At 41.6% G+C, this 24586-nt stretch overlaps 2 protein-coding genes across 5 annotated transcripts; one reads left to right on the top strand and one right to left on the bottom strand.

Moving 5' to 3' along the window:
- Positions 1 to 274: 274 nt before the first annotated feature.
- Positions 275 to 1079, bottom strand: LOC116162505 (60S acidic ribosomal protein P2). 2 transcript variants are annotated; one of them, XM_031476133.1, is made up of 4 exons: positions 932 to 1079; positions 605 to 777; positions 457 to 552; positions 275 to 402 (listed from the first exon to the last, which is right to left on the bottom strand). In XM_031476133.1, the coding sequence occupies exons 2-4, from the start codon at positions 774 to 776 to the stop codon at positions 326 to 328; spliced, it is 345 nt and encodes a 114-aa protein (XP_031331993.1). In that variant the 5' UTR covers position 777; positions 932 to 1079; the 3' UTR covers positions 275 to 325. The 2 variants fall into 2 exon arrangements, with proteins under 2 accessions (XP_031331993.1, XP_031331992.1); XM_031476132.1 differs by having other exon boundaries at positions 275 to 552.
- Positions 1080 to 4458: 3379 nt separating this feature from the next.
- On the top strand, positions 4459 to 24464 carry LOC116162503 (phosphatidylinositol 4-kinase alpha). Of its 3 annotated transcripts, XM_031476127.1 has the most exons (20): positions 4459 to 4662; positions 4712 to 4925; positions 4972 to 5390; positions 5497 to 5541; positions 11758 to 12166; positions 12217 to 12381; positions 12450 to 12503; positions 12640 to 12885; positions 12936 to 13413; positions 14350 to 14666; positions 14713 to 14986; positions 18117 to 18419; positions 18466 to 19494; positions 19534 to 19763; positions 20118 to 20350; positions 22193 to 22687; positions 22737 to 23240; positions 23423 to 23599; positions 23647 to 24053; positions 24098 to 24464. In XM_031476127.1, the coding sequence occupies exons 1-20, from the start codon at positions 4582 to 4584 to the stop codon at positions 24321 to 24323; spliced, it is 6306 nt and encodes a 2101-aa protein (XP_031331987.1). In that variant the 5' UTR covers positions 4459 to 4581; the 3' UTR covers positions 24324 to 24464. The 3 variants fall into 3 exon arrangements, with proteins under 3 accessions (XP_031331987.1, XP_031331988.1, XP_031331989.1); XM_031476128.1 differs by lacking the exon at positions 5497 to 5541; XM_031476129.1 differs by lacking the exon at positions 12450 to 12503.
- Positions 24465 to 24586: the final 122 nt, after the last annotated feature.

The raw sequence follows: 24586 nt of genomic DNA, 5'->3' as shown, positions 1-24586 counted from the left end.
TTGTCACTTCACAGGCCAATTTAACTTAATAAAGCAAAAGTCTACACAAAACACATCAAGCATGAAACAAAAACACCACAGCCAGAAATAGGGAGGCCACATACTAAATTACAAATAGATTCAGGACAGTTCCAGCACATTCTCAATTTACCAGTAAATTGTAATGCATTTCCACTTATTAAAATTTCCTCCGTTTTCCATTAATAAATCTAAGCAAAATGAGGGGTTACTCCCACACATTATGGACAGCGTTCACCTACAAGAAAAAACTACAAAAGTATTATAAATTTATTACAAAATCGACCGATAATGTACAAACAACACTTTAGTCGAAAAGTCCGAAACCCATATCTTCGTCTTCCGACTCTGACTCCTCCTTCTTCTTCTCTTCCTTTTTGGCTTCTGTAACAAAAACAGTCAGCACACGTTCCTTTCTACCACAAACGGGGAATTTACCTTTCTTATCCTCGGCCGCAGCGGCTGGCGCGGCTCCAGCAGCGGCGGCGGCTGGTGCGGCACCGGCAGAGGGCATCGCGCTGAGCTTCTCACGACCTAAAATTTACATAAACACTTACACTGGACTGTATCAGTAGCGACGACTTACCTTCGGCCATCACCTGGTCGATCGACTTGCCGTTGAGTTCCGAAATGACTTTCTTAACTTTGTCGGCGTCCGCTTCGATACCGACCGAACTCAAAATTTTCTCGATGTCTCCTGCGGCCGGCGCGGCTTTACCGCCGAGGACTGAGAGAAGGTAGGCAGCCACGTAACGCATGCTGAAAACGAAATGTGAAAATTAAGGGGGGCATAACCTCAAATGTATTTTTATCCGTTAATATTTCACTCATCCGCAAAGAAATTGTTAATTATTATGCTGTCGTACAGTTTAAACGAATTGAATTTAAGTGCATTTAATAAACTTTTACGTACTTTTAAGTCTGATGACACGAAACGTGTATACCGTAAACGAAATACGACTTTGCTTTGACGCAAAAGAAGAGAAATGGAATTATTTTAATCGCGGGTTTCTACTGCAGTGTTGCCAACTTTCAGAGGCCACCAGGAATGGGAGCGTTCAATAATGCTACTCACTGACTGACTGGACTATAATAGTTACGTTCAAGTGCGATGTAATGATTTATTGGATTTAATGAAGAGATGATTTAAGTTGTATTGAATAATGTGCGAGTCACAACTGAACCAGCTGGGACCAGCCTTTAATTATTTTTAGGTTATGTAGGATGCTGGACTCTTGCTCTGAGACTGGACATCAAGTAAATCGCGGTTTGGCCTTGCACTGTTGTGAGTTGTGACCTTTGCATAAATTTATAATTTCAATTTCCATCTGTTTAGACCAGTGGCGCATCCATAGGGGGGGTTTTCGGCCCCCCCCCCCGAAATTAAGCACTGATAGATTTTTTTAAAATAATCTTTTCCTACAATCGTTTATGAATTAATCATTCCCGCACGCAAACCGCGTGCACAAAGTGATCCATTCGCGCACTATAATTTGCATGTTTAATCCATAGCAACCATACAACTTGATTGTCACAATAAATTATCAGTTTCAAACATTGAACTATATCCTCTGTAACTGGAACGGCATCGCCCGTAATAAACCGTTGCCAGGGGCCGTGGCGAATTTTTGTGAGAGAGAGATGGGTAGAGGTAGGTATCCCTTACCTTGTTCCACTCATGTGGGCTTATGGGATGGTTTATACTACGTCTTACATTTTGCTTATTTTTGTCTAAAATAAGTTATTAAGAGATTTGCAAGAATGGTCATGAATTATGTTGCATATACGTGCAATCATTTTTATAATAAAAATTCAAATATTCAATTTCATGGGTACGTTTTGATAACATTTTTCAACCTCGACGCGCGCATTTAATATTTTTGCGCATGACGGCATTTGCACCGCTCAGATTTCTTTACTAATGTGTACATACCTCACACTCATTTATACTGTCCTTATGAATGATAATTCTTCTTTCCCACTGTTTAATACTAATTCAATGATTCCACTCGCTAGAGAGCATCATATGAAGAAAAGCGTTATAGCCACCAAAACCTATAAAGCCGTTTTGACTTACTAATTTGAATATGCTTTATTATTTAATTTTTTACTCAACATTATTATTGATACTGCTCACTAATGGGGCGAAAAATACCTTTAAGGATTGATTTTTTTATTTATTACCGATTCCTTCGGCGTACAATGAACGTACATTAAGAGGCGTCAAAGTGTAAAGATAAAATATAAAAGCATAGGTACACATATCACACAGGTATATCACAAAAGTTAGAGTAGAAAATATCACGGTTTGCATTTTCTACATCCATATCCATCCACATTATGCTTTAATGGTGTAGAAGCAGTTACATTTGAAAAACTTTTTTCTTTCCCTACGAAATATTCCGAAGGATTTGCAGGTCTTGAGTTTTTTTGGGGCCAAGTTATAAAGGTGAGTTCCGGAAAATATGGGAGACCTTTTGTAGAAGGTGTAATTCTGACCTCATATAACTCGGCGTACATTTCATCTTGGAAGAAAACTGGGTTATATAAGTAGCGCAATTAACCCTCTGGTCCAATTACCACTACGAGTAAATTGAATTTTTGCTCTTAAAGTAACCATGATTCTTTAATCTCATTTTATTCTGAAAAAAAGTGCTTTTGTAGATTTACTTTTACCTCGACGCCAATTGTAATATATTAGGTGCCTCCTTGCTAATAAGTATATTATGTAAAGTGTACGTTACAAACGAACACAACCAATGTTTATAACTTTATTTTACGTTAATAAGTAAATGGAATGCGTCGAGCCACCATGAATGACATTAATTTATTGACATTACACTTGTAACTTCAAGAATCAAGTATGTGAGTGTGTGAGTGAGAAATGGCGCAGTTTACCACATTATTAAGTATATATTTTAAGATATTCCATTAACAAATCGATATTGGCTCTTATAAAAGCATCGGCAAGCATTTATCTTTATCTTTCTAAGGCCCCAACCTCCCAGTTTATTTACTTATCTGTATTTTTAACCAAATACATGTGATCGGTCCTGCATATGCAATACAAAACAACGTGCCAGACAAGGATGAGAATACCTACGTTATGCTGGTTGCCTAAAATCATTGCGGCACGCGATTTTGGCGCTCGATGCCGTTCCAGTTACAGAGTATATAGTTCAATGGTTTCAAATCTTGACAAATCCTGTGACAAAACTTAGGGCCGGTTGCACAAACGCAGTATAAACTTCGTTTAAATTAACGCAATGGATTAAGACATATGATTAGTTGAAATTTGACAAAACGTCAAATTTCAACCAATCCTAGACCGTAATCCATTGGTTAATTCCAAGCTAGGTTTAAACTGTCTTTGTGCAACCGGCCCTAAACGATTCTAATTAAAATAATTAGACGATCGTAGGAAAAACGTTGTTCCTAACATGCGCGCGAAGGTGATTCCAAACTTCAAGCAGGTACATCCTGCTTTCGGTTCGGAATCACTAACTTCGCGCACTTGTTAGGAAAATAACTAAATCTAAATATGTATGGCGTCTGGTTCAACTTTGAGAAGACTCAAAAATTATTTAAGAAATAGTTCTTCCGAAAACCGACTAAATGGCTTAACTCTTCTAAACATTTATAGAAACATGACCCCTTCTGTGGAAAATATTTTAGAGAAATTCGCACAGAAATCTAGAAAATTAAAACTTAGTTTAACTTAATATTTTTAGTCATAAATAATTTTTCTGTTCTGTTTTGTTTTTTTCGGACAAAGTGTAAGTGTAACTGTGTAATCTTTTGTTTATTAAAAATATAATTTGTGTTAACATTTTGGATTTACTAATTTCAATAACCCCCACCGTATTTTTTGTCTGGGTGCGCCACTGCTTTAGAAAGCATTTTTGAAATTTATCTGCAGGGCGGCAGATTTGAAGGTGACAGTTGTACATTGCACCTACCTACTACTCATTTGAACTACTCGTATAGTTTAACGCTTTTTTTTTAATGTAACGGAAATAAATAAATAAATGCGAAATCCTATGTTCCAGTTGAAGTTAAACGCACGGTATATCAAGGGATTAAAGTATGTGTTTTAATCCTATGGCGATTGGGCCAATTCCACCACTCTTTTGAAGTACAACCAATGACGCCCCGAAAAACAATGGCCGAATTCGGGTAAACCACATTGTATAATGACTTTCATTTGTAGGGAGGTGAATGTTCTGATCAGGCGATCAGCTTCTTCACTTTTCAAACCACAACAAACAAAAGATTAAGAAGTCCCTTATAAGAGAGTGCCTTTTTTATTCCCAATTTTGCTTAGTTTTCCTAAAAATTCGACAAAATATGAGTGTAGTGTTACCTGCCCCTCCAGCTACGCAACACACAAGGCGCTTGCAACAAACAATTGAACGTCGCCATTGAATGACAGCGCCTCATCACAGCTGTTCTCTGGAGTAAAATAAACACTTCTCAACAACATAACCTTGTACTTCAGATTTTGTCCTCTTCGAGGCTGAAATGAATCATTAAATTGTCGAAAGTGGCGATCTCCGCCCAAAAATGGAAAGGCAGTTTTTCCACAAGACAGTTCAACACCTGGCACGATGCCTAGCCGCCATAAAAGAAATCGAATGGGAGAAGGTAAATGCCAATTAAACTGTCGACATTTAGTTCAAGTGGAATCTTCTAGCTGCTGCCCTTAATCTCTTTATGCCCCGTCGAGACTACGAGTGGTGTTTTTCGATTGAGCAACCGTGACCAAGATGCCGTAATTGCACTCGGAATCTACCTACTAGAATCGGGTCTACAGCATTCGGATAAAATCATCTCCTATCTACTTTCTTTGGCGAGAGGTCTCATTAAGGCAATCTGGAAAGATGAGATTCGCACATATCCTACTGACCGTAAGCCATTTATAAGGTGGGCGATTATTTTAGTATCTTCCTGTAGGTATACCGATCGCAGAGAAATTCAGTTTCTGCATCCACACGCTACTTTGCGATCTCGCCGTTAAGGCGGAGACGTTTCGCGAGGAAATCATCAACTGTCAGGTTGACTGCTTCCTAATACTCGTCAGTACCGTTAAAACGATACAAGAACAAGATGCGATCACTAGCGGTACCAAGCTGCACCTTTGCAAGAATATCTTGCCGGTACTCGTCGGACTTGCTCGAGCCATGGGCAGATTTCACATGTCCGATCCGGCTCTCTTTCTACGCCTCTTCCCGAAGGGCGAGCCACCGATCGTACCGAACCGGACCGAAAAGCCGATCGTTTACAAGCGGAGCGTCAGCAACTTTCGACCGATCGTCCCTCGCAGCCTTTCGGGAAATCTGACCGCCGCGCTCGACATCCTCGCGATAACGCAGGTAGGTGTGAGAAGATTGTGCTCGCGCTTACGGCGGTTTGAATTTTTTTTGTTGTTTACGCCAGTAAACCTCCCGCCCCCCCGAACTGTACCTATTTACATTTCAGTTGTTACCGTTGAGCCTACCATTACAAACAGCGCTGCCAATACTGGTAATGTCAACATTATGTCGCTTTCTTCTAACACGATTCGTAGCTACGCACTAACATAGTTGTTGAGTTTCGTCTGCGTCGTAGCATGCAATGTGTTGCAAACTTACAGAGTTTATACGGGGCGAGTCACAACAATGGCTCGATAGGGAAGTGAGCAATCAATAGATGGCGCTGTAAAATGTGATAGATAATATAACCTCACTTTTCCAACAATCAAGCTTCTTGTCACGGTTTATCTTTTATTTTATTCATTCTTTTGTTTCGATAATATTGTTCCCCTTTTTTCTTATGATTACTATACGGTCAGCATGACTTCATATTCTTTGAATTTCTCATTTACGGAAATTTCTAGTAGTATGCAACCAACCCCTTTTACCAAAGAATTTATGAACTTTCTTGTAGATGGGAATATATTTGTTGCGTTTACAAAAATTTATTACAGATGTCGCCCTACGAGTCTCTTGCTAGTATATTTTGTAAAAAAAATTAGAATCTGTTGGGTTGTAACTTTTTACAAATATTCTGTCTCTTTTAACCGCCCCAATTTCGACTTTTTTCCCTCTCTTTCTCGCTCTATTTCATTTTTTTCCTCTTCCTTGGTTCTTCTCCGGTCTCCTCTCTCCTGTAGAAGTGAAACATTTTTTTTTGAAATTCTGAAAATTAAAAAAATATGAATTTATAAAAAATCGAGAACTCAAAAATTTGAGAAATAAAAAGGTTGCAAATAAAAAAAATTTTAAATTATTAAAATTGGAAAATTGGTAAAAATTTAAACAAAACTGAAATAAAAATATACAAAAACTAAGAATTTAAAATCCAAAAAATTAGAAGCAATAAAAAATTCAAAACATTGAAAACCACCATAAAACTGAGAATTCAAAAGGTAGAAAAATCAATTCTTAAAAATTAAAAAAAAAAACATTAAAAACAATTTAGTAAATACTTGATACACACTTGAACAACTGATATTAATACGAACAATAATTGATATTAATACGAAATTGGTAGATTTACAACAACAAAATTTAGTAGACATTTAAAAAAAAGTTTCCTTTCCCCCATCTCGCTCTCGATCTTTCTTTTCCCTTCTACATCTTTATTTATCTATTATGTTTCCTTTTGTGGTATGTTGATTTTGATTTTAATTATAAATAAATAGTATTACGTTAAGTAAACATTGTGTGATTCGCCCTGTATAATTCAACACAAGATGTAGGTTATTGTGTTTTTCCGCGTCTTGTTTTATTTATTAAACAATGTACATGGTTACTCAAGGGTCGGTATTACAAGAGTAGACGTAGAGAACATTTTGTGCTTTAAAGCTTACTGTATGGTGCCACTCCTACAAATAGAAAAATGTGCCCCCCCCTTCGCCTTACAGTCCTTTTGATGTGAAGTCAATAGTCATACCAATGAGGCTTGTTAAAATAGATAAAATACCCAAAACGTGAACGCGAACCCGAACCGCACAAAAAGGCCATTGACTCAAAATGAAATCAAAGTAAAATGTGACACCAAAAAATTGGGTCGTTGACGTTTGGTAACCTTGAAAGTGAAATATGGCAACACAACATTGACCACCGATGATCTTGAAAACGAAAACTTTTTTGCTTCACCTTGGCATACTTTCCAAGGTCACCGCCATGTAGCACGCCCCCTTCACCTTGACCTGGTCCAGACTCGGCAAAAAAAGTCCAGACATTCTCTGGTACATTGGACTGAATGCCAGAGTTTTTTTCCATCGGTTTTATCGAAGATGTTATATCCCGGTACTGTACAACATAACCTCTTGAATCGGACCGTTTTACTCTCGGTTTTACTATCGCCATACACATCTTTGTTCAAGTTCACTATGAAGCGGTACAAGTGTAGATTTTCCTATGCTTACATTCGAAGAATTATTTTTTTAATTCTAAAGCGACCACCCGTTACAGTGTTTACAGCATTTATTCATTTGAAATCGAATAGACTTTGTCCGAACTTACGTTATGGTTTTTATAACATTGATTTTTTGAATTTGTTTGATTTTAAAATACCTTTTAGTCTGTATCATTTGAAAACCTCATAGAGATCCGTGGTGAATAAATTACCCTAGGTTAAGGTCAGCGTTCTTTGGTAATTGCAGGTCCTCCAATGGAAGAAGGTACGCCTCGTCCAGTTTAAATAGGCATCTAGGTTCACAAGTTCGTATTCCCGATATTGATAAGAGTCTATAAATAGACGCGCGATGTAAACCATAAAATTTAGAAATTTTAAGTATTCCTTCCCTGTGTCACTCAATATGTTTTTCAAAATTTCCAAAACTTTGTTCGAATTTATTATGTTCACGTTCAAAGATCCCCAAATGCTAAAATTTTTCCCGGATACTCATTAAGAGGTGGTGCCACCTTGAGGTGGGAAAGTTGGGATAATTTAGACGGAATGTAACATTTTGGAGCGATACCTTCCTCTCCCCCTTCACCTCAGCTTCGCAAGCACTTCATATATTCTAAATGTGAAAATCGCTATAGAGAAATGCCCCCCCTCCACCCTTTCACCTAACCTCTTCGAAAGTACTCCATAGGTATATTCTAAATGTGAAAAGATTTATACAAAGAATCCAAAATGTAACGTATTGCGGCCTTTGTAGTTTTATAGAGAAATGCGCCCCCCCCCTTACTTCAACTTCGAAAGCACTCCATATACAGTACAAAAATGATTTTGAAAAAACATTTAAAATGTAATGTATTTCCGGTCTGCAAGAAGGTTACTCTTATATTTTCTATAGAACCCCCCCCCCCCCCTCACCTAAGCTTGGGAAGCACTCCATATACTGTAACTGAGAATGATTTGTATAAAAAATCCAAAATGTAATGTATTGCGGCCTGACGATTGCAACAACCCCCCCCTCATCCGTGATTTTCTTACCATAACCTCCTTTTTATGGAAAATGCTGTTGATGTAAATTTTGTATCACCTTTTTATTTTATTTTCTATAGAAAAATGCCCCCCTCCCCCCATAAACTTCAAAAGTACTCCATATACTGTAAATGTGAAAATGATTAAGTATACAAAAAATCCAAAATTTCGATTGTAACACACCCCCTCTGGTCTCTTCTTAACATAACTCTCTTTTTTTAACAAAAAATTACTTTTGATATAGATGGCACCGCCTTTTTATTTTGTATAGAAAAATGCCCCCCCCCCCCCCCCCAGAAGTACTCCATCTACTGTAAATGTGCATTATTATTATTCCTTGCGACTTGTCGTTTGCCCCCCCCCCCTGCGACACCTTAACATACCCTTTTTTTTTCTTCTTTTTTTTAATAAAAAGTATTTTTGATATAGACACCTTCACCTTTCTATTTCCTACACAAAAAGGCCCCCCTCCCCCTCACCTAAGCTTCAAGATCATTCCGTATACTGTAAATGTGAAAATGATTAAGTATACAAAAAATCCAAAATATCGATTGCAACACACCCCCTCTGGTCCCTTCTTAACATAACCCTCTTTTTTTAATAAAAAAAATTACTTTTGATATAGATTGCACCACCTTTTTATATTGTATAGAAAAATGCCTCTCCCACCCCTCACCTAAGTTTCAAAAGTACTCCATATACTGTCAATGTGAAAATGATCATACAAAAAATTTAAAATGTAATGTATTGCGACCTGTCGATTGCAACCCCCCCTCCCCTTCCCGGGATTTTCTTAACATAACTCTCTTTTTTTTATGAAAAATGCTCTTGATGTAGATTGTACCTCCTTTTTATTGAATTCATACTTACAAAAAATCTAAAACATCATGTATTCCTTGCGTCCTGTCGATTGCCCCCCCCCCCCCTTCCGACATCTTAACATAGCCTTCTTTTTCTTCTTTTCTTTAATAAAAAATATATTTGATATACCTAGATACCTTCACCTTTCCATTTTCTATACAAAAAGCCCCTCACATAAGCTTCAAAAACACTGTAAATGTTTAAATGGTTTGACAAAACCTCCAAAATGTCGATTGCACCCCCCCCCCCCGGTCCTTTTTAACATAACCATCTTTATTTGATTAAAAAATTAGTCTTATTGTACATTGCATCACCTTCCTATTTTCTACAGAAAAATGCCCCCCCCCCCCTTCACCTAATTTATACAAAATATCCATAATGTAATGTATCAAAAGTTTCAAAAGCACTCCATATACTGTAAATATGAAAAGGATCATACAAAAATCCAAAATGTAATGTATTGTTGCCGATCGATTGCCCCCCCCCCCTCCTTCTCTTAACACAACCCTCTTTTTTATTAAAAAAAATACTCAATGTAAATTACATAATAACATAACCTTTCTATTTTCTATAGAAAAATCCCCCCCCCCCCCCCAATCTAAAATATTGCGGCATGTGGATCGCAATACACGTCCGCCTTATGTACAAAAATTGTATAATTAAAACGTAAACGTAGACCGCACTGCACAATTTAAATTTAAGTATACATACACGTTTCGAAAACACCCGCTTTCACATTTTTCCATTGCTGGCCCCCAGATCCTCCCTGCTTATCAGCTTCTTGTCTTTTCTGCTGCCCTAATGACCACCTTAAATTCGGGACAGCCCATCGGCCGCGGTCTTCTTGTGGCATACGAGGCATTTCTTATCGTTAGGACATGTATCTTTGAAGTGCCCCTCCTCTCCACAGTTTAAGCACTTGTTCTTGGTTTCTCGGTCATGACATTAGCCTCTTTATGGGCGGATTCCCCAACACATCTGGCACTTGTTTACTTCTTTTTAGCGCATTTTTTAAGAATTAAAAAAAAATGCTATTGATTGCGCTTTGTCCGTCCCTCCGTCTATCTGTCCGGACCCACTTCTACCGTTTTGAACTACTTCTAGGGGAATGGTCCTAGAGTCCTGGAATTGTTTGCAGTAGGTAGCGTATACCTTGAATGTGTGCCAGACGGCCATCAAATTTCGCTGTCTAAAAGGCCCCCCCCCCACGAATTATTTCCTCAGATGCTGTTATTGAAAGTAAAACGTGCATAACTTTTACATACGACAACCAATTGATCTCAGATTTTGCATACGCATGCCTTTAGTGGTGCCAAGTTAAACTTTTGAAATGGGGGGGGGGGGGGTAAACGAAACGAAATAAATTGGTTTGTACAAACTATAACTTTCCCGCGCCACTCTTTATCGAGATCAGAGAGCGACTGGGCCTGGGGGGGGGGTTAAAAATTAATTTTATCTGTCATTGTATTCTAATTAAAGGAACCGTTTTCTACAAACTACTGCTCTTCTTTCTGTCCTCTTATCAAAGTACGGGGTGGAGGGGGAAGGGGGGGGGAGTGGAACTAGTTTTATCCTTCATGGTACTCTAATGAAAGGTCTCAACGAAAGGAATTAATTTATACTAATCATAGTCTTCCTTTTCGATCCCTTGTCGCGATCGGTTATAATTCCTTATATCTTAAGAGTGAATTGTCAAAGGAAAGTACCTACAAAGGGCGATTGGGACGTTTGGAAGAAATATATCCATTGAGCATTTAAATAAAATTTGATACATAGCCACTTGGAATAAAACCAAATTTTACGCCATTTTCAAAATTTCGTTTTGCACATGCGCAGTGCCAACTTTCTTATTTATGGAAGCAATTTCGTAGGGGTGTTTTAAAAAAATGCGCTTTACCTGCACAAGGATTGTGCACAATTTGTACTTGTTTCTTCTGTACTGAGTATTTCGTGGTCCGAATCTACGAGCCATTTATGGCGTCCATTTTCTATTTCTGCACTCCTTGGCAGAAGCAACTCTCAGCAGTTCCTATTTCTGGGACTTCCTGCCTCGTCTTCTTTGGAGGATATTTCGTCAATAAAATGCCCCACCCTATTCTCCTCCCCAGCTCTCTTTTCTATTTCCTTCTGAAATGTGTTTCCCTCGTCTTAAGCTTCGAAAGCACTCCATCTACTGTAAAAAATTTATGTCAAAAATCTAAAAACTAATACGGCATGTCGGTGAAGTATGGGAGTCAGACATGTTCTCTTTAAACAGCAAAGTTTTTATCCTCTCAAAACCCGCGGAATGAATCGATCTTTTTTTAGTTGAGGGTCGAGGTACTTACGTTGGTCTATGCTTAACAAGCTTATGGATGCAATTCGGCCGCTTACAAGAATCTTTCGCTTGTACATAAACCAACTTCGCGCTCGAGTCGAGTATAAAGTAGACATACCTTAATAGTTGCCATTTTCTAGGGCTACGACGTAACGGACGTGGCCTTCAGCTCGGACCAGTCGCCGAACCAAGGCGCGACAAACGTCGACTTCTCGACCTACTTCTTCTCGACGTTCGGCTCGAGCTTTAACCAATTCCCCCACCTGCGCGTTTCAGATGCGTCCGAAAAGAAACCGCGACTCCTCTTTCCGGTAAATCACTTACAGACGATCCTCGGTCTGGCGAAGAAGCTGCTGACGAAGGACATGCTCGCGTTTATGGACGAGCAGTCGCTCGAGGTGTACTCCACCGGGAAAATTAAGATATTTCCGTATAAGACGTTTTCGGAAACCATAAATTTGGTTATGGTTACGCTACTGCAGGAGCTGCTGCAGCCGCAGATGGATCTGCCGGTTCCTTTCACTAAAGACGTGCAGGAGTTCGTGAAAGGTAAACAGCTGATCGTTCAGGGTGCGTTGTCAATATTCTCAGCGTTACAGGACTCTTTCTCAACGGACAAACCGAGCTGCAAAGTCGCAATCACGACGCCAGCGAAAGGGAGGAGCGCGAAAGTAACTACGCCCTCATCAACAAATTCAAGTTGAACGTAATGGCGAACGCGGCCTGCGTTGACTTGCTAGTGTGGGCTATTAGGGACGAAACCGGTGAGTAATTCGCGCCAACGCATCACAAATGTTGAGATATCGATGGTGCCATTTCTTACTTTTTGCAGTCGATGAAGATTATAAAATTTCTTCCCTTCACAATGCGCTGAACCTCATATTAGGTGAAGCATTATTTGATTTGTTATGTGTGACTGTTTGTTATACAGTATAGTCCCCTACTAACCTGACGAAGTGTTTTTTTACTAACTTAACTAGTCCGGCCACCCCAACTATCGTTTGACGGCGCTGTACTTACAGGCGCCGATAGCTTGTGCGGGCGGCTAACGGAGAAGATCAACTCCAGTAACGGGCACCGTCTCATTCTGGCCCACATGCCGTTACTGATGGTGTGCCTGGAGGGCCTCGGAAAGTTGGCGTCCAAATTTCCGAACATCGCGTCGACCTCGATCTACTGCTTGCGTGACTTTTTAATCACGCCCTCGCCGATTTTGTTCAAATTACACCGGCAGGCCAACGAAAAGACCAAGGAGTTCAAACTGAACGGTTGGTGAGTTGCGAGTGTGGCACACTGCATATTTTCCCGTTCGTTGCAGTTAGTGGCGCGCTTAGGCCGGAGATGAAGCCGTTCTCTTCAGTGCAGTGGGCCTTTGAGCGGCTGCGCGACGTTGCAATTGAAAACCTGTGCTACGCGTTAGAGGCGGCACATACTTTGGATCCGGACTGTGTACGCGCGCTCGTCGCGAGCGTGTCCAATCGTCTATTTACAGCCGAAAAGAGCGACAGCGAGTCGACGTTGATCTCGACGAACATCGTGATCATGCTCGGGCATGTCGCCGTGTCAATGAAGGGGATGCCGAAGACGACCGAGACAATTTTGCAGTTCTTTCTGCAGAGATTTTGTCGCGTGCCATCTGCTCTTGACACTTTGATCGTCGATCAGCTCGGCTGCATGATTATCGCCCAGTGCGGGCCGCACGTCTACGAGGATGTAATGAAGCTTTTTACCATGATTACTGTCGAGAGTAGCAATTCCGCTTATGGGAATGTCGCCGATGATAAAAAACAATACCGGTAATTGCTCCGTGACTGTATTTTCAACATGAAACGCTTACACTTGGACACTTGGGCCATTTGATGTTGATTGAAGGATGTGGGCGTTTGGTACGGATATATGTGCCATTTTATGAGATCGTTCAGTACCTATTACGGTTGCATAACGTAGGATTGTTGGTATATATATATTACTCGTTTGGTTATCAAAAACATTATTCGAGACGCTTAGTTTTCTGATTCAAAAATTGTTAATTGTTTCATATGGGTCTGTCTAGCTTGTTTGTGTCGGCAGTCATTTCAATAGTTCACCCCCCCTCTTCAAGGTCACATGCGGTGAGCATCATTGTTTGACACAATGAATAGGGTGCATCTATGAAACAACCTGAACACCTTAGTATCAAACATGTATCCTGTGTAAGTTTTGACCCCTAAACGTTAAAAAAGATTCAGATTTTTTATTTACAAAAAATTCAAAAAATACATGCAGAGAATTAAAAAAAAAAACTTGAAAGTTTGAGGTTTCCTGAAAGTTCAGAAAAATTCAGAAAATTAAAAAAAAATTTTTTATTAAAAAAAAATTTTTTATTAAAAAAAAAAACTTGAAAGTTTGAGGTTTCCTGAAAGTTCAGAAAAATTCAGAAAATTAAAAAAAATTTTTTTATTAAAAAAAAATTTATTAAAAAAAAAATTTTTTATTAAAAAAAAATTCAAGACAGAGTGGGATTCGAACCCAAGACCATTGTATCCACAGTCAGTGCCAATAACGGCATTGGGACACAATGTGGAATTTGGCCACATTCTAAAGAAAGATTTGTTTGTTATATGATAATAATAATATTTTTTAATAATAATAATAATATTTTTTAATAATAATAATCATAATCGTTTAGCTCTTTGTGTAAGTGGTTCCTGTTGGAAGTCGCTCGACAGTTGTCACACTTTTTTTAATTGTAGACACGTTTCGTTGCCCGTTGTGAACGCCTTGGCGAACATTGCCGCCAATATACAAGGCGAACATCAAATGAACGAACTGCTAATGCGCCTATTGGAGCTGTTCGTGCAGCTGGGATTGGAGGGGAAGCGCGCGTGCGAAAAATCGCCCGGCCTAAAGGCGTCGAGCTCCGCCGGCAACCTGGGCGTTCTCATTCCCGTCATCGCGGTCCTGTTGCGTCGCGTGCCGTCGATCGCGAAGCCGAAACCTCGACTTCACAAGCTATTTCGCGACTTCTGGTTGTACTGCGTCGTTATGGGATTTACGGCTTCGAACTCCGGTGAGGCTCCCCGCCTTTGGATCTTTTTGTAACTCGATCGTTTTAGGATTGTGGCCGCAGGAGTGGTTCGAGGGTGTAAAGGAGATCGCCGTAAAGTCGCCGTCGTTGGTCTCGCAAACGTCGCGCAGCTCCGAGATGCGCGAGCTGCTTTACACGAGCGCCGTACGTAATGACAGCGTGTCCTTGACGGAATTGCACGAGCTTCGCATGCAAATTCTGGATCTGCTCAAGAATTCCGCTGACGTGTCCGCCTTCGTTAACAAGCTCTCTTTCACTCAGTGCACTTTTTTGCTGAGCGTCTACTGGGTTGAAACTTTAAGGTAGCGTTGGTACACAATTTACTCAGATGTTTAAAATTAATTACCCGGCCTGCAATTATCGGAAAAATATAAGATGGACATTGTACTTCCTATTTTTTAAGCGCGCTAATTTTGTGATAACTTTGAACGCCGCCTGCCAGTTTTTTCTACAACTTAAAACATTAACAATGCTTATCCAATTAAGCGCATTCAAATTTCAATAATACTCATTAATCCAATTAACCCCTAGGCCTGTTTGTAATTTCCCGGCGCAACAACTGTTGCCGTTATCTAAACAATTTGATTTGGATCTCGTCTCCATCCTGGTTGTCGCTTATTATAGGAATCTAAAATGCTTAATAATTAACGGCGCTGAAATCTTAAAATATCAATTGATTCCCTTCTTGCTTGGTAAGCGAGCATTCGGTAGCTGCAACAAAAACAATCCAAATATTCCTCCCTGAACGGTTTAAATCCTAATAAATTCATTACAAAACTTAGGTGCTTAGCGGCGGTACAATAAACAATTACACAAAAATGTAAACACAGACTCACTGCTTCAGCAAATAATTCACTTCAGAAATCCCTTAGTAACGAAGCGCCAAACTTCCAACGCTTCTCGATACCGTGTGTTCAGCAAAACTGGACGGCTTAACAAAAATGTACTGTGCGGTCATGACTTTGGGACGGAAAAACGGGTGCTTCGTTACAGAGTTATTCTCTTTTGACTGAGGGGTATACTATACCCGTATAGCGTTTTTTATTATGAGTAGGAGGGAATATACCACCGGGGAGGGGGCAAGGGTTTGGTGGGTGTGAAATACACCCCCCCCCATCCCCCAGCTACAAAAGAGAGTAGTTTAATTTTGAGTTACTCCTTTTCGATTGGAAGTTATTTCACCCGTAGTGATGTTTATTCTGAATATGGGAGAATATACCACCAGGGGTCTGGGAGTAGTTTAATTTTAAGTGACTCCTTTTAAGCGAGGGGGATACTATATCCGTAGCGATTTTTTTTGTGAATAAAGGGGAATATACCTCTGGAGGGCATGGAATACTTCCCAACCACAAAAGAGAGTAATTTAATGGCCCTCCGTTTTTCCCTGGAGGGTATACCATACCCGCAGCGATTTTTTTTTGTGAATAAGGGGGAATGTACCTTTGGGGGGTATGGAATACCCCCCAGCTACAAATGATAGTTTCATTTTAAGTTACTCTTTTTTGGCGGGGTGGTATACCATACCCGTAGTGCGTTTTATTGTGAATAAGGGGGAATATATGTCTGGGGGGTATGGAATACTCCACATCTACAAATGAGTGTAGTTAAATTTTCAGTTACTCCTTTCTGGCTGGGGGGTATATCATACCCGTAGTGCTTTTTATTGTAAATGAAGGGGAATATACCACCGGGGGTCTGGGGGGTATGGAATACCCCCCAGCTAGCTACAAATGAGAGTAGTTTAATTTTAAGTTACTCTTTTTTGGCGGGGGGGGGGATATACCATACCCGTAGTGTTTTTTATTGCGAATAAGGGGGAATATATCTCTGGGGGGTATGGAATACTGCACACCTACAAATGAGTGTAGTTAAATTTTCAGTTACTCCTTTCGGGCTGGGGTGTATATCATACCCGTAGTGCTTTTTATTGTGAATGAAGGGGAATATACCACCGGGGTGTCTGGGGGGGTATGGAATACCACCCAGCTACAAATGAGAGTAGTTTAATTTTAAGTTACTCTTTTTTGGCTGGGGGGTATTACCATACCCGTAGTGCTTTTTATTGTGAATAAGGGGGAATATACCACCTGGGGGATATGGAATACCGCTACAAATCAGAGTAGTTTAATTTTAAGTTACTCCTTTTTGGCTGGGGGGTATACCATACCTGTAGTGTATTTTATTGTGAATAAGGGGGAATATACCACCGCCGGGGGGTATGGAATATCCCCCAGCTACAAATGAGAATAGTTTAATATTGAGTTACTCCTTTGGTTGGGGGGGGGGGGGTATACCACACCCATAGAGATTTTAATTCTGAATAAGGTCAGCAAAACGTTTTCCGAAAATGACGATTTCACTTGGGATATCTTGCGTCATTCCATAAATTTGGTGTATGCATCTTCGTAACGCAGTCGCGATTTCGTTTGGAGCAACACCAAAGTATTCTCGCTGGCCGCTTCAACTACTGATGGTGGTGTGAGTTGTAAAACATAGTCTTCTTTATCGCTCTCCATTTTACGCACCACTTAAAATTCGTTTTAGTAATAATCGCTGCACTGTATGACAGAACTAGCAAAACAAAACAATTAACAATCCATAGCAACCCGCGGTCGTACCCAACCAACACAGTAAAATTTAAAAAAAATGGCGTAACATATTCTTGAAATATTAGGGATATTAGTGAAAGCTTTTATTGTTCAAGTCGTCTAAAAAATAGTGTTCACGACTCGTGTTGAAAGTGACTATCATGCTCATGCTTATTAGCCAAACTCGCCTTCGCCTCGTTTGTCTAACGGCACTCGCATGATATCAGTCACTTTCGACACTCATTATGAAATATACTATTTTGAAATTTTAACCACAAATGTTTCTGGTAAAGGCAGACATATCGCATATAGTAAAAATGAAATATGCGCGTATATACAATGTATGTATAATATGGTCAAGGACAATTTTATCCAAGAAAGGTAAACAAATCGCAAACACTAAAATTCAGTTATGCGCATGCGTAGACTGCGCAATAACAACTTTCGTATTTAAGGAGAATTTGTTTGAATTTTAACCATTGACGCTTCTAGTAAAGACAAACGTATCGTATACAGTATCAATCAAGTAATAAACAGTAAAAATGTAATGTGCGCATGCGCAGACTGCGCAATATCAACTGTCTTATATTTTATTGAAATTTTAACCATAACTGATTCAAATAAAAACAAACTCAGCACATTTATAGTGAAAATTAAATCCGCGCATGCGCGGACTCGGTAACGCTTCTAACAAAAGTAAACGTAACGTCATGAGCTCTTAAGATCGTAATTATTTACGAGATCCCTAAGCAGAAATAATATATACTATTACCCTAGGAGAAAAATTGTCACGTGAGAATTGCAGTAAACAACGAACGTCCACTTATTTCTTGTGTAACTGTAGAGTTGAGCACTCCGGCGAGCCGAGTCTCCAACCGATTATGGAGTATTTGTGCGATTACGCGCTGCAGAAGGACAAGATGGGCATGTGGCAGTGCGTGTCGTCCGTTTCCGAGCGCCTTTTTGAAAAGTTCCTCGAGGCGATGGCGAATAAACCCAAGGACGCCGCGCGCGAGGCCGACCTGGAGCAGCACGCCCAATTTCTGCTCGTGCACTTCAATCACAACCACAAGCAGATTCGTCGAATCGCCGATAAGTTCTTGGTTAGCCTCGTCGACAAGTTTCCGTACTTGTTGTGGAATCGACGGTAACTCCTCGCCCGCCTTGGTGCACTTTTACGGTGTTGTTTTTAGGGTGCTGTGGACGATGTTGGATATTCTACAAGTGCTGTCGCACTCTCTACAGATTAATCACAATCAGGAGACGCCCACGCTGAAAATTCCATCGACGCCCTACTCCATTCAGCTGATGGACACGTTGGAGGCGCGCGAGATGATCGTTAAGGACTTCGCGGATTACTCAAAGCGAATCATGATGCAGGCAATGACTTGGGCGCCCCAATGGACCCGATCGTACATCGTGGAGTACTTAAACCAGATACCGTGGTCGGGTATGTGGCATCACTCCGGATTGGCCTTGGGCATCGAAACTGTCCTCCAATACACCAGCCTGAACACGACGAGCGCGTCGCTCAACGTGAACATCTTGGAGCGTCGACCGAACTGCGTCAAAAGCGACGCGTCGAGTTTCGCGTCCGCCTTGAATTTACGCAGCAAGTATCACGGGGAGGTCGCAGGAATGCTCCACGTTCTTGGACCGCAAGCACGCATCGAGCTTACGGAGAAGCTGATCGAGAACGTGTGGACGGCTTGTAGGGAGAAGTCGGATTCCATTCACCAGGAGGCGCTGTGGCGCGCGACCGCCATGTTGATATCGAACGCGGTGCTCGTCCGCAAATTACTGCACTGCATCGCCTGGTCGCAAGTGGAATTATTTACCTCTAAAGCGATGCGGACCGCCGTCGAATGTTGGCAGTGGTTAGTGACCGCCCGTCCCGATTTGGAGATGCGCTTCCTACAGGACATGATTTCGGCGTGGAATTGTACCGTACAAAAGCGGTTGGGGTTGTTTTCCGTCATGCCCCCGGAGGTGAACCCGCTGGCCGTACACGAAGGGTGCAAGTTGGAGCCGAACCCGCCCTTCGTAAAACCGCACGGAATTTGGTTGCAATTCATAAGCGACATGATCGACATCGCCAAGTACAACAGCTACGAAAAGGTCGAAATGTTCGCCATGCTGATCCACCGTTCGCTCACGATGACGGTCGGCACGAATCCTCCCCCTCAAACTCGCGACGTGTCCGCCGTCGGGGTGCGCTTTAAGTAAGTCGTCAACCCCTCGGCCCTACAACTCTCTTTTAGACTTTTAGCTTGCGGCCTGTCGCTGCTGCAAGGCGACGTACTCCCGAAAAACCTCGCGAAGAACGTCCTGAGGGAACGCATCTACTGCAGCTGCCTGGACTACTTCTGCAGGCCGGTCTGCTGCCCCACACAGGACGCGGAGGACCTGCGCAAAGACATCGACGCGCTAATACGATTCTGGCAGAACATGTACGCCGATAAGAAGTACCTGAAGGCGAGCGACGTGGGCGGTAGGTGGCGTCCTTCTACTGTCAGTACTAAAGTCACTAAATATAGAAAGTACCGCAATCCATTGGGCTCGTGTGTTAGAGAGAGAACGCATGATTTTTGCCCAAAAATGGTGGAAGTTACCAGATTCTAGTAACTTTAATGTTAGGGATTGTTCCACCTGTTTGGAGATATCTGTATATATTTTTATAAAACATGACAGTACTATGAAGTTAGGTTAGAAAAAATTACAGCTATCAGATCTTATTTGTCAATTTTTTTAAGTTGGCAGGAAATTTGCCCAAAAATGGCGGATGATTGCGATACTTTCTATATCTAGTGACTTTAGTCAGTACTAAAAGCTCGCGCGCTTTCAGATCTAGACATCGGCACGAGCACGACGACGCCGCTGATGGCCTCGCTGCACACGCCCGAAATGGCGAGACCAAACGAGTTCAATCGACCGACGACCGGTTGGATTAACACGGTACCGTTGTCGAGCAGCACCGCGACGCTCAGTAAGCGATCGGCGAAATCGAAGCGCATTCCCGTCGCCGATAACTTCGTCAAGTGCTACATTAAAAAACGGAATCTAATTTTGGGGCTGCTAGTAAGTATATCGCGGGTGGGGGGGGGAGATGCCCTTATAGGTATAAACAGAAAACTATATCAATCAGCATCGCTAGGAATGATAGGTCATCCTTTATAATGTAAATCTCATTTTTTTGTTAAATGTGATCGTTAATTTAGATTGAACACAATTACGATCATAGTATTTGAATTATTAGATGTTCAATTTTGTTTAAATAATCGCCTTGTATTTTAATTGATTTATTGTTTAGTTACAATACGTTAAGACAGATTAGGGACATCTGGAATTAATTGCATTAAGTGTAAATCCATTGAAGCGGTAGGACGGCGACTTATTTCAATAAGGAAAGGAAAGGAAATTGAGTTAGAGGAACGATTCAGGAAGTTATCAAATATTTGAGGATCAGGTTGTATAATGAACCTCCGGGTCATGTTACTTTTGCGATTTTTGCAGAGAGACCTGGGGTAAAGTTAGATGAGTCAAGAATGGAAAAATGTTAGATAAGCTTTTTTTTTCTCTGCGATCATATACTGAATTTCACAATCATTATTCTATTTTAAGATCAGATGATTACTTTCTTTCCTTTATACCGCTTCATAGTAAACGTGAAAGAAAGTATGTCTGGAGATAAAGCCAAAAACGGTGCGCATTTAGAATAAAGCTGTGTTGAGTAGAGAAGCGAGCCCGTGTTGCCAGTTCTAATCGCTGCGACGGGAAGGTAGAAAAACAAGTGAACTCGACGACGTCGGGCGTAGCCGCCAATTGGTAGTAATGTATCCAGACAATGAAAAAAATGAAAGTTTAGATACGGATCAAATCTAGCATTGCTACATGGTCACGAGATAGGAGTACCAAGTTTTACGGTGCAAGATTCAAGAGTCATATAAAGTTGAGGACTCAAGGCTCAATTATTACGGTTCGAAACTCAATGTTCTAAATTCAATACAACAATTAAAGCTTATAACTCAAAAATTAAGACTCATAACACAAGGCCTAACATTAACATTCAATGCTAAAGGACGAAAACTCCAGTTTCAAGACCCAAGATTCCTTACGCAAGACTCAATAACCAAGATACCGTCTTCAAGGCTCAAGACACACGCGATTCAACAGTCAAGGCTCAATGATCAAAAGTCAAAACTCGACACTCGAAGGTAAAGGTTCACACCCCATGACTAAAGGCTCAAAACCCAAAATTAAGGATCTATAGTTCAGCATCCAAGGTTCATATTATAGTGCTCAAGGCTCAAAACAAGGTTTAAGACTCAAGGTTCGGAATTCAATACTCAAGACTCAATAACTAAAGCTGAAGGTTCAACAATGAGGACCCAAAATTCGAAAAAGAATACTTAAGGCTCAAGGGCGAGGGACGAGGGAAAGTTTTGAGGAGTCAATCACCGAAACTCAAGAATCAAGACATCATTCGCAAATCTCGAAATACATGATTCACAGTTCAAGACTCAATACTCACAATATAAGGCGTAAGACCCAAAACCAAGATTCGAGAGCACTCAAGATTTACAATGCTCACGAATTAAAGCTCAAAACTCGAAATTGGGGACAAACTTAAGAATAAAGATTCAAGGCCCATGATAGAGGATTCAGGAATCGTTAAATAGTTGATATTCAGAACAGAAATTAGCGTTAGTTTGTTGTTTTTGTAATTTTATTAGGTTATTCACTTATAAAAACAAGGAGGGGGTACTGTAACGGTACATCCCGTTAGTGTTTAAAGATGTTGTATATACTTAACCGTATATGGGCGGGAAAGAATAATCGATTGTAGAAGTCAAGAGGGGGGGGGGGTCAATAGTCTATTCTGTACACTGTGCTACTACTGTAAAGCTGTTTTTTTCGCAGGCGGTCGAAATTGAATTTCTCATCGTTTGGTACAATCCGAGCTCGCGGGCCGAACTAATGATGCCCGGCACGGGAAACATGGCGGCGTGGCGTGCGAAGACCATCACCGACAAGCAGTGGCAGGATTACACGCGCCTCGCGTGGGACATATCGCCCGCGCTCGCCGTCTACCTACCGGTAAGGCTCAAGAATTTGGATCCGATCATCAACGAGGTCCGCCACCAAGTGATCCAAAAGCCGATCAGCGTCGGTCACATACCGGAAGCGCTACAGTATCTGGCGACAACGGACACGATCCTAAACGATAATCCGAAGTTGGTTCATATGCTCACCTGGGGGAAGGTGTCGCCCATACAGGCGCTGTCGTACTTCAGTCGTCAGTACCCTCCACATCCGATTACCGCCCAGTACGCCATAAAAGCGTTACGTTCGTATCCCCCCGACGCAGTATTATTGTACATTCCTCAGATTGTTCAGGCACTTAGGCACGACACTGTAAGTAAAGTACTTGGAATACCGTGTAATGGCGAAACGTCATTTTCAGATGGGATATCTAGTCGAATATATTAAGTACATAGCGAAAATCTCGCAAGTGGTCGCGCACCAAATAATCTGGAATATGAAAACGAACATGTATACCGACGAAGAAATGCAGCAAAAGGACGTCGTTCTATACGACGTGCTCGACTCGCTGTCGAACAAGATCCTCTCGTCGATCTCCGGCCCGGCCAAGCAGTTCTACGAGCGAGAGTTCGACTTCTTTGACAAGATAACGAACATTAGCGGCGAGATCAGGCCGTATCCGAAGGGGCCCGAGCGCAAGCAGGCCTGCCTGACCGCGCTCGCCAAGATCAAGGTGCAGGCCGGCTGCTATCTGCCGAGCAATCCGGAGGCGATGGTGTTGGACATCGATTACAAGAGCGGAACGCCGATGCAAAGTGCCGCCAAGGCGCCGTACCTGGCGAGATTCAAGGTCGCGAGGTGCGGAATAAACGAACTGGAGAATATTGCTATGGCCGTTTCGAGCAATCAGCAGAGCTTAACTACGGTAAATCGCAACGCATTCTTGATCACGGTTGAGGATGCGTATCCATTCCCGCACGTGTTATTATGTTTGATCAGTTTTTTTTGCTTATGATTATTTTATAGATTGTCCTTTGGGAAGCGGGTGGGGGGGGGGGCGAATTCTTTATTTTCATTATCTGAATTCACCGCGACAACTTCTTACAGAACAGTGCGATGTCAATGGGACCGGAAACATGGCAGGCCGCCATCTTTAAGGTGGGAGACGACGTTCGCCAGGACATGTTGGCGCTGCAAGTGATCAGCATATTTAAGAACATCTTCCAACTGGTCGGCTTAGATCTGTACCTTTTCCCGTATCGCGTCGTCGCCACCGCACCAGGCGTAGGTGTCTCACTCGAAAGCCACTCCTCTACCGTTCTCGTTTTCAGTGCGGCGTAATCGAGTGCGTTCCAAACGCGAAATCGCGCGATCAGTTGGGTCGACAGACCGACATCGGCATGTACGAGTACTTCCTGAAGAAATACGGCGACGAGGGGTCGAAGGAGTTTCAAAGCGCGCGCAGGAACTTCGTCATGTCAATGGCGGCGTACAGCGTCATCGGTTTCCTACTGCAAATTAAAGATAGGCACAACGGCAATATCATGTTGGACGTTGACGGGCACCTCATCCACATTGACTTCGGGTTCATGTTCGAATCGTCACCGGGCGGGAACTTGGGCTTCGAGCCCGACATTAAATTAACCAACGAGATGGTCATGATCATGGGAGGCGTGATGGACGCGGAACCGTTTAAGTGGTTCTGTGAACTGTGCATTCAGGCGTATCTGGCTGTGAGGTAGGTATCTATTGATCGAGCGCTGGATCACGTCGCGTTTTTAGGCCGCATCAGGAAGCGATCATCTCTCTCGTATCCTTAATGTTGGACACGGGCCTGCCTTGCTTTAGGGGTCAAACCATCAATCGATTGAGGACGCGCTTCTCGCCGAACGCAACAGATAAGGAAGCGGCCGCTTACATGATGCAGGTCATTCGCAACAGCTATCAAAGTTTCAGGTCGAAGACGTACGATTTTATTCAGTTCTATCAGAATCAAATTCCTTATTAAAGTATTTCTGTAAATTGGTGTTACTAGTTTAGGGTAGGTGGTTTAGGCTGTGCCAAAGTATTGCAATTTAGTGATTTATGTTTCAGCATTATGTGTATATTGTATTGACAAATAAAGTTATATTTTTGTTTTTGTTTAGAAGAGGAGTAACAGGATAACCACTCCCTTACGGAATGCTAAAACAGACATTCCGGGCTCTCGACGTAGCGACTAAGGTACAACAATTCAGTCTGTCGTAGCCATCGGCGACGTGCAATCATTAG

This window comes from Photinus pyralis, unplaced genomic scaffold, assembly GCF_008802855.1.
Source record: "Photinus pyralis isolate 1611_PpyrPB1 unplaced genomic scaffold, Ppyr1.3 Ppyr1.4_LG10, whole genome shotgun sequence".
Classification (NCBI taxonomy): Eukaryota; Metazoa; Arthropoda; class Insecta; order Coleoptera; family Lampyridae; genus Photinus; species Photinus pyralis.
The sequence above is the reverse complement of the archived record's forward strand: the minus strand, read 5'-3'. Positions and strand labels throughout refer to the sequence as shown.

Excerpts from the sequence above, each read along its gene's own strand:
- LOC116162503 (XM_031476127.1), top strand. The coding sequence starts at position 4,582 with ATGGAAAGGCAGTTTTTCCACAAGACAGTTCAACACCTGGCACGATGC. Across the intron at positions 4,663-4,711 it reads AAGAAATCGAATGGGAGAAG|CTGCTGCCCTTAATCTCTTT; the intron begins GTAAATGCCAAT and ends GGAATCTTCTAG. Across the intron at positions 23,241-23,422 it reads ATCAGCAGAGCTTAACTACG|AACAGTGCGATGTCAATGGG; the intron begins GTAAATCGCAAC and ends AACTTCTTACAG.
- LOC116162505 (XM_031476132.1), bottom strand. The coding sequence starts at position 776 with ATGCGTTACGTGGCTGCCTACCTTCTCTCAGTCCTCGGCGGTAAAGCC. Across the intron at positions 553-604 it reads CGACCAGGTGATGGCCGAAG|GTCGTGAGAAGCTCAGCGCG; the intron begins GTAAGTCGTCGC and ends TGTAAATTTTAG.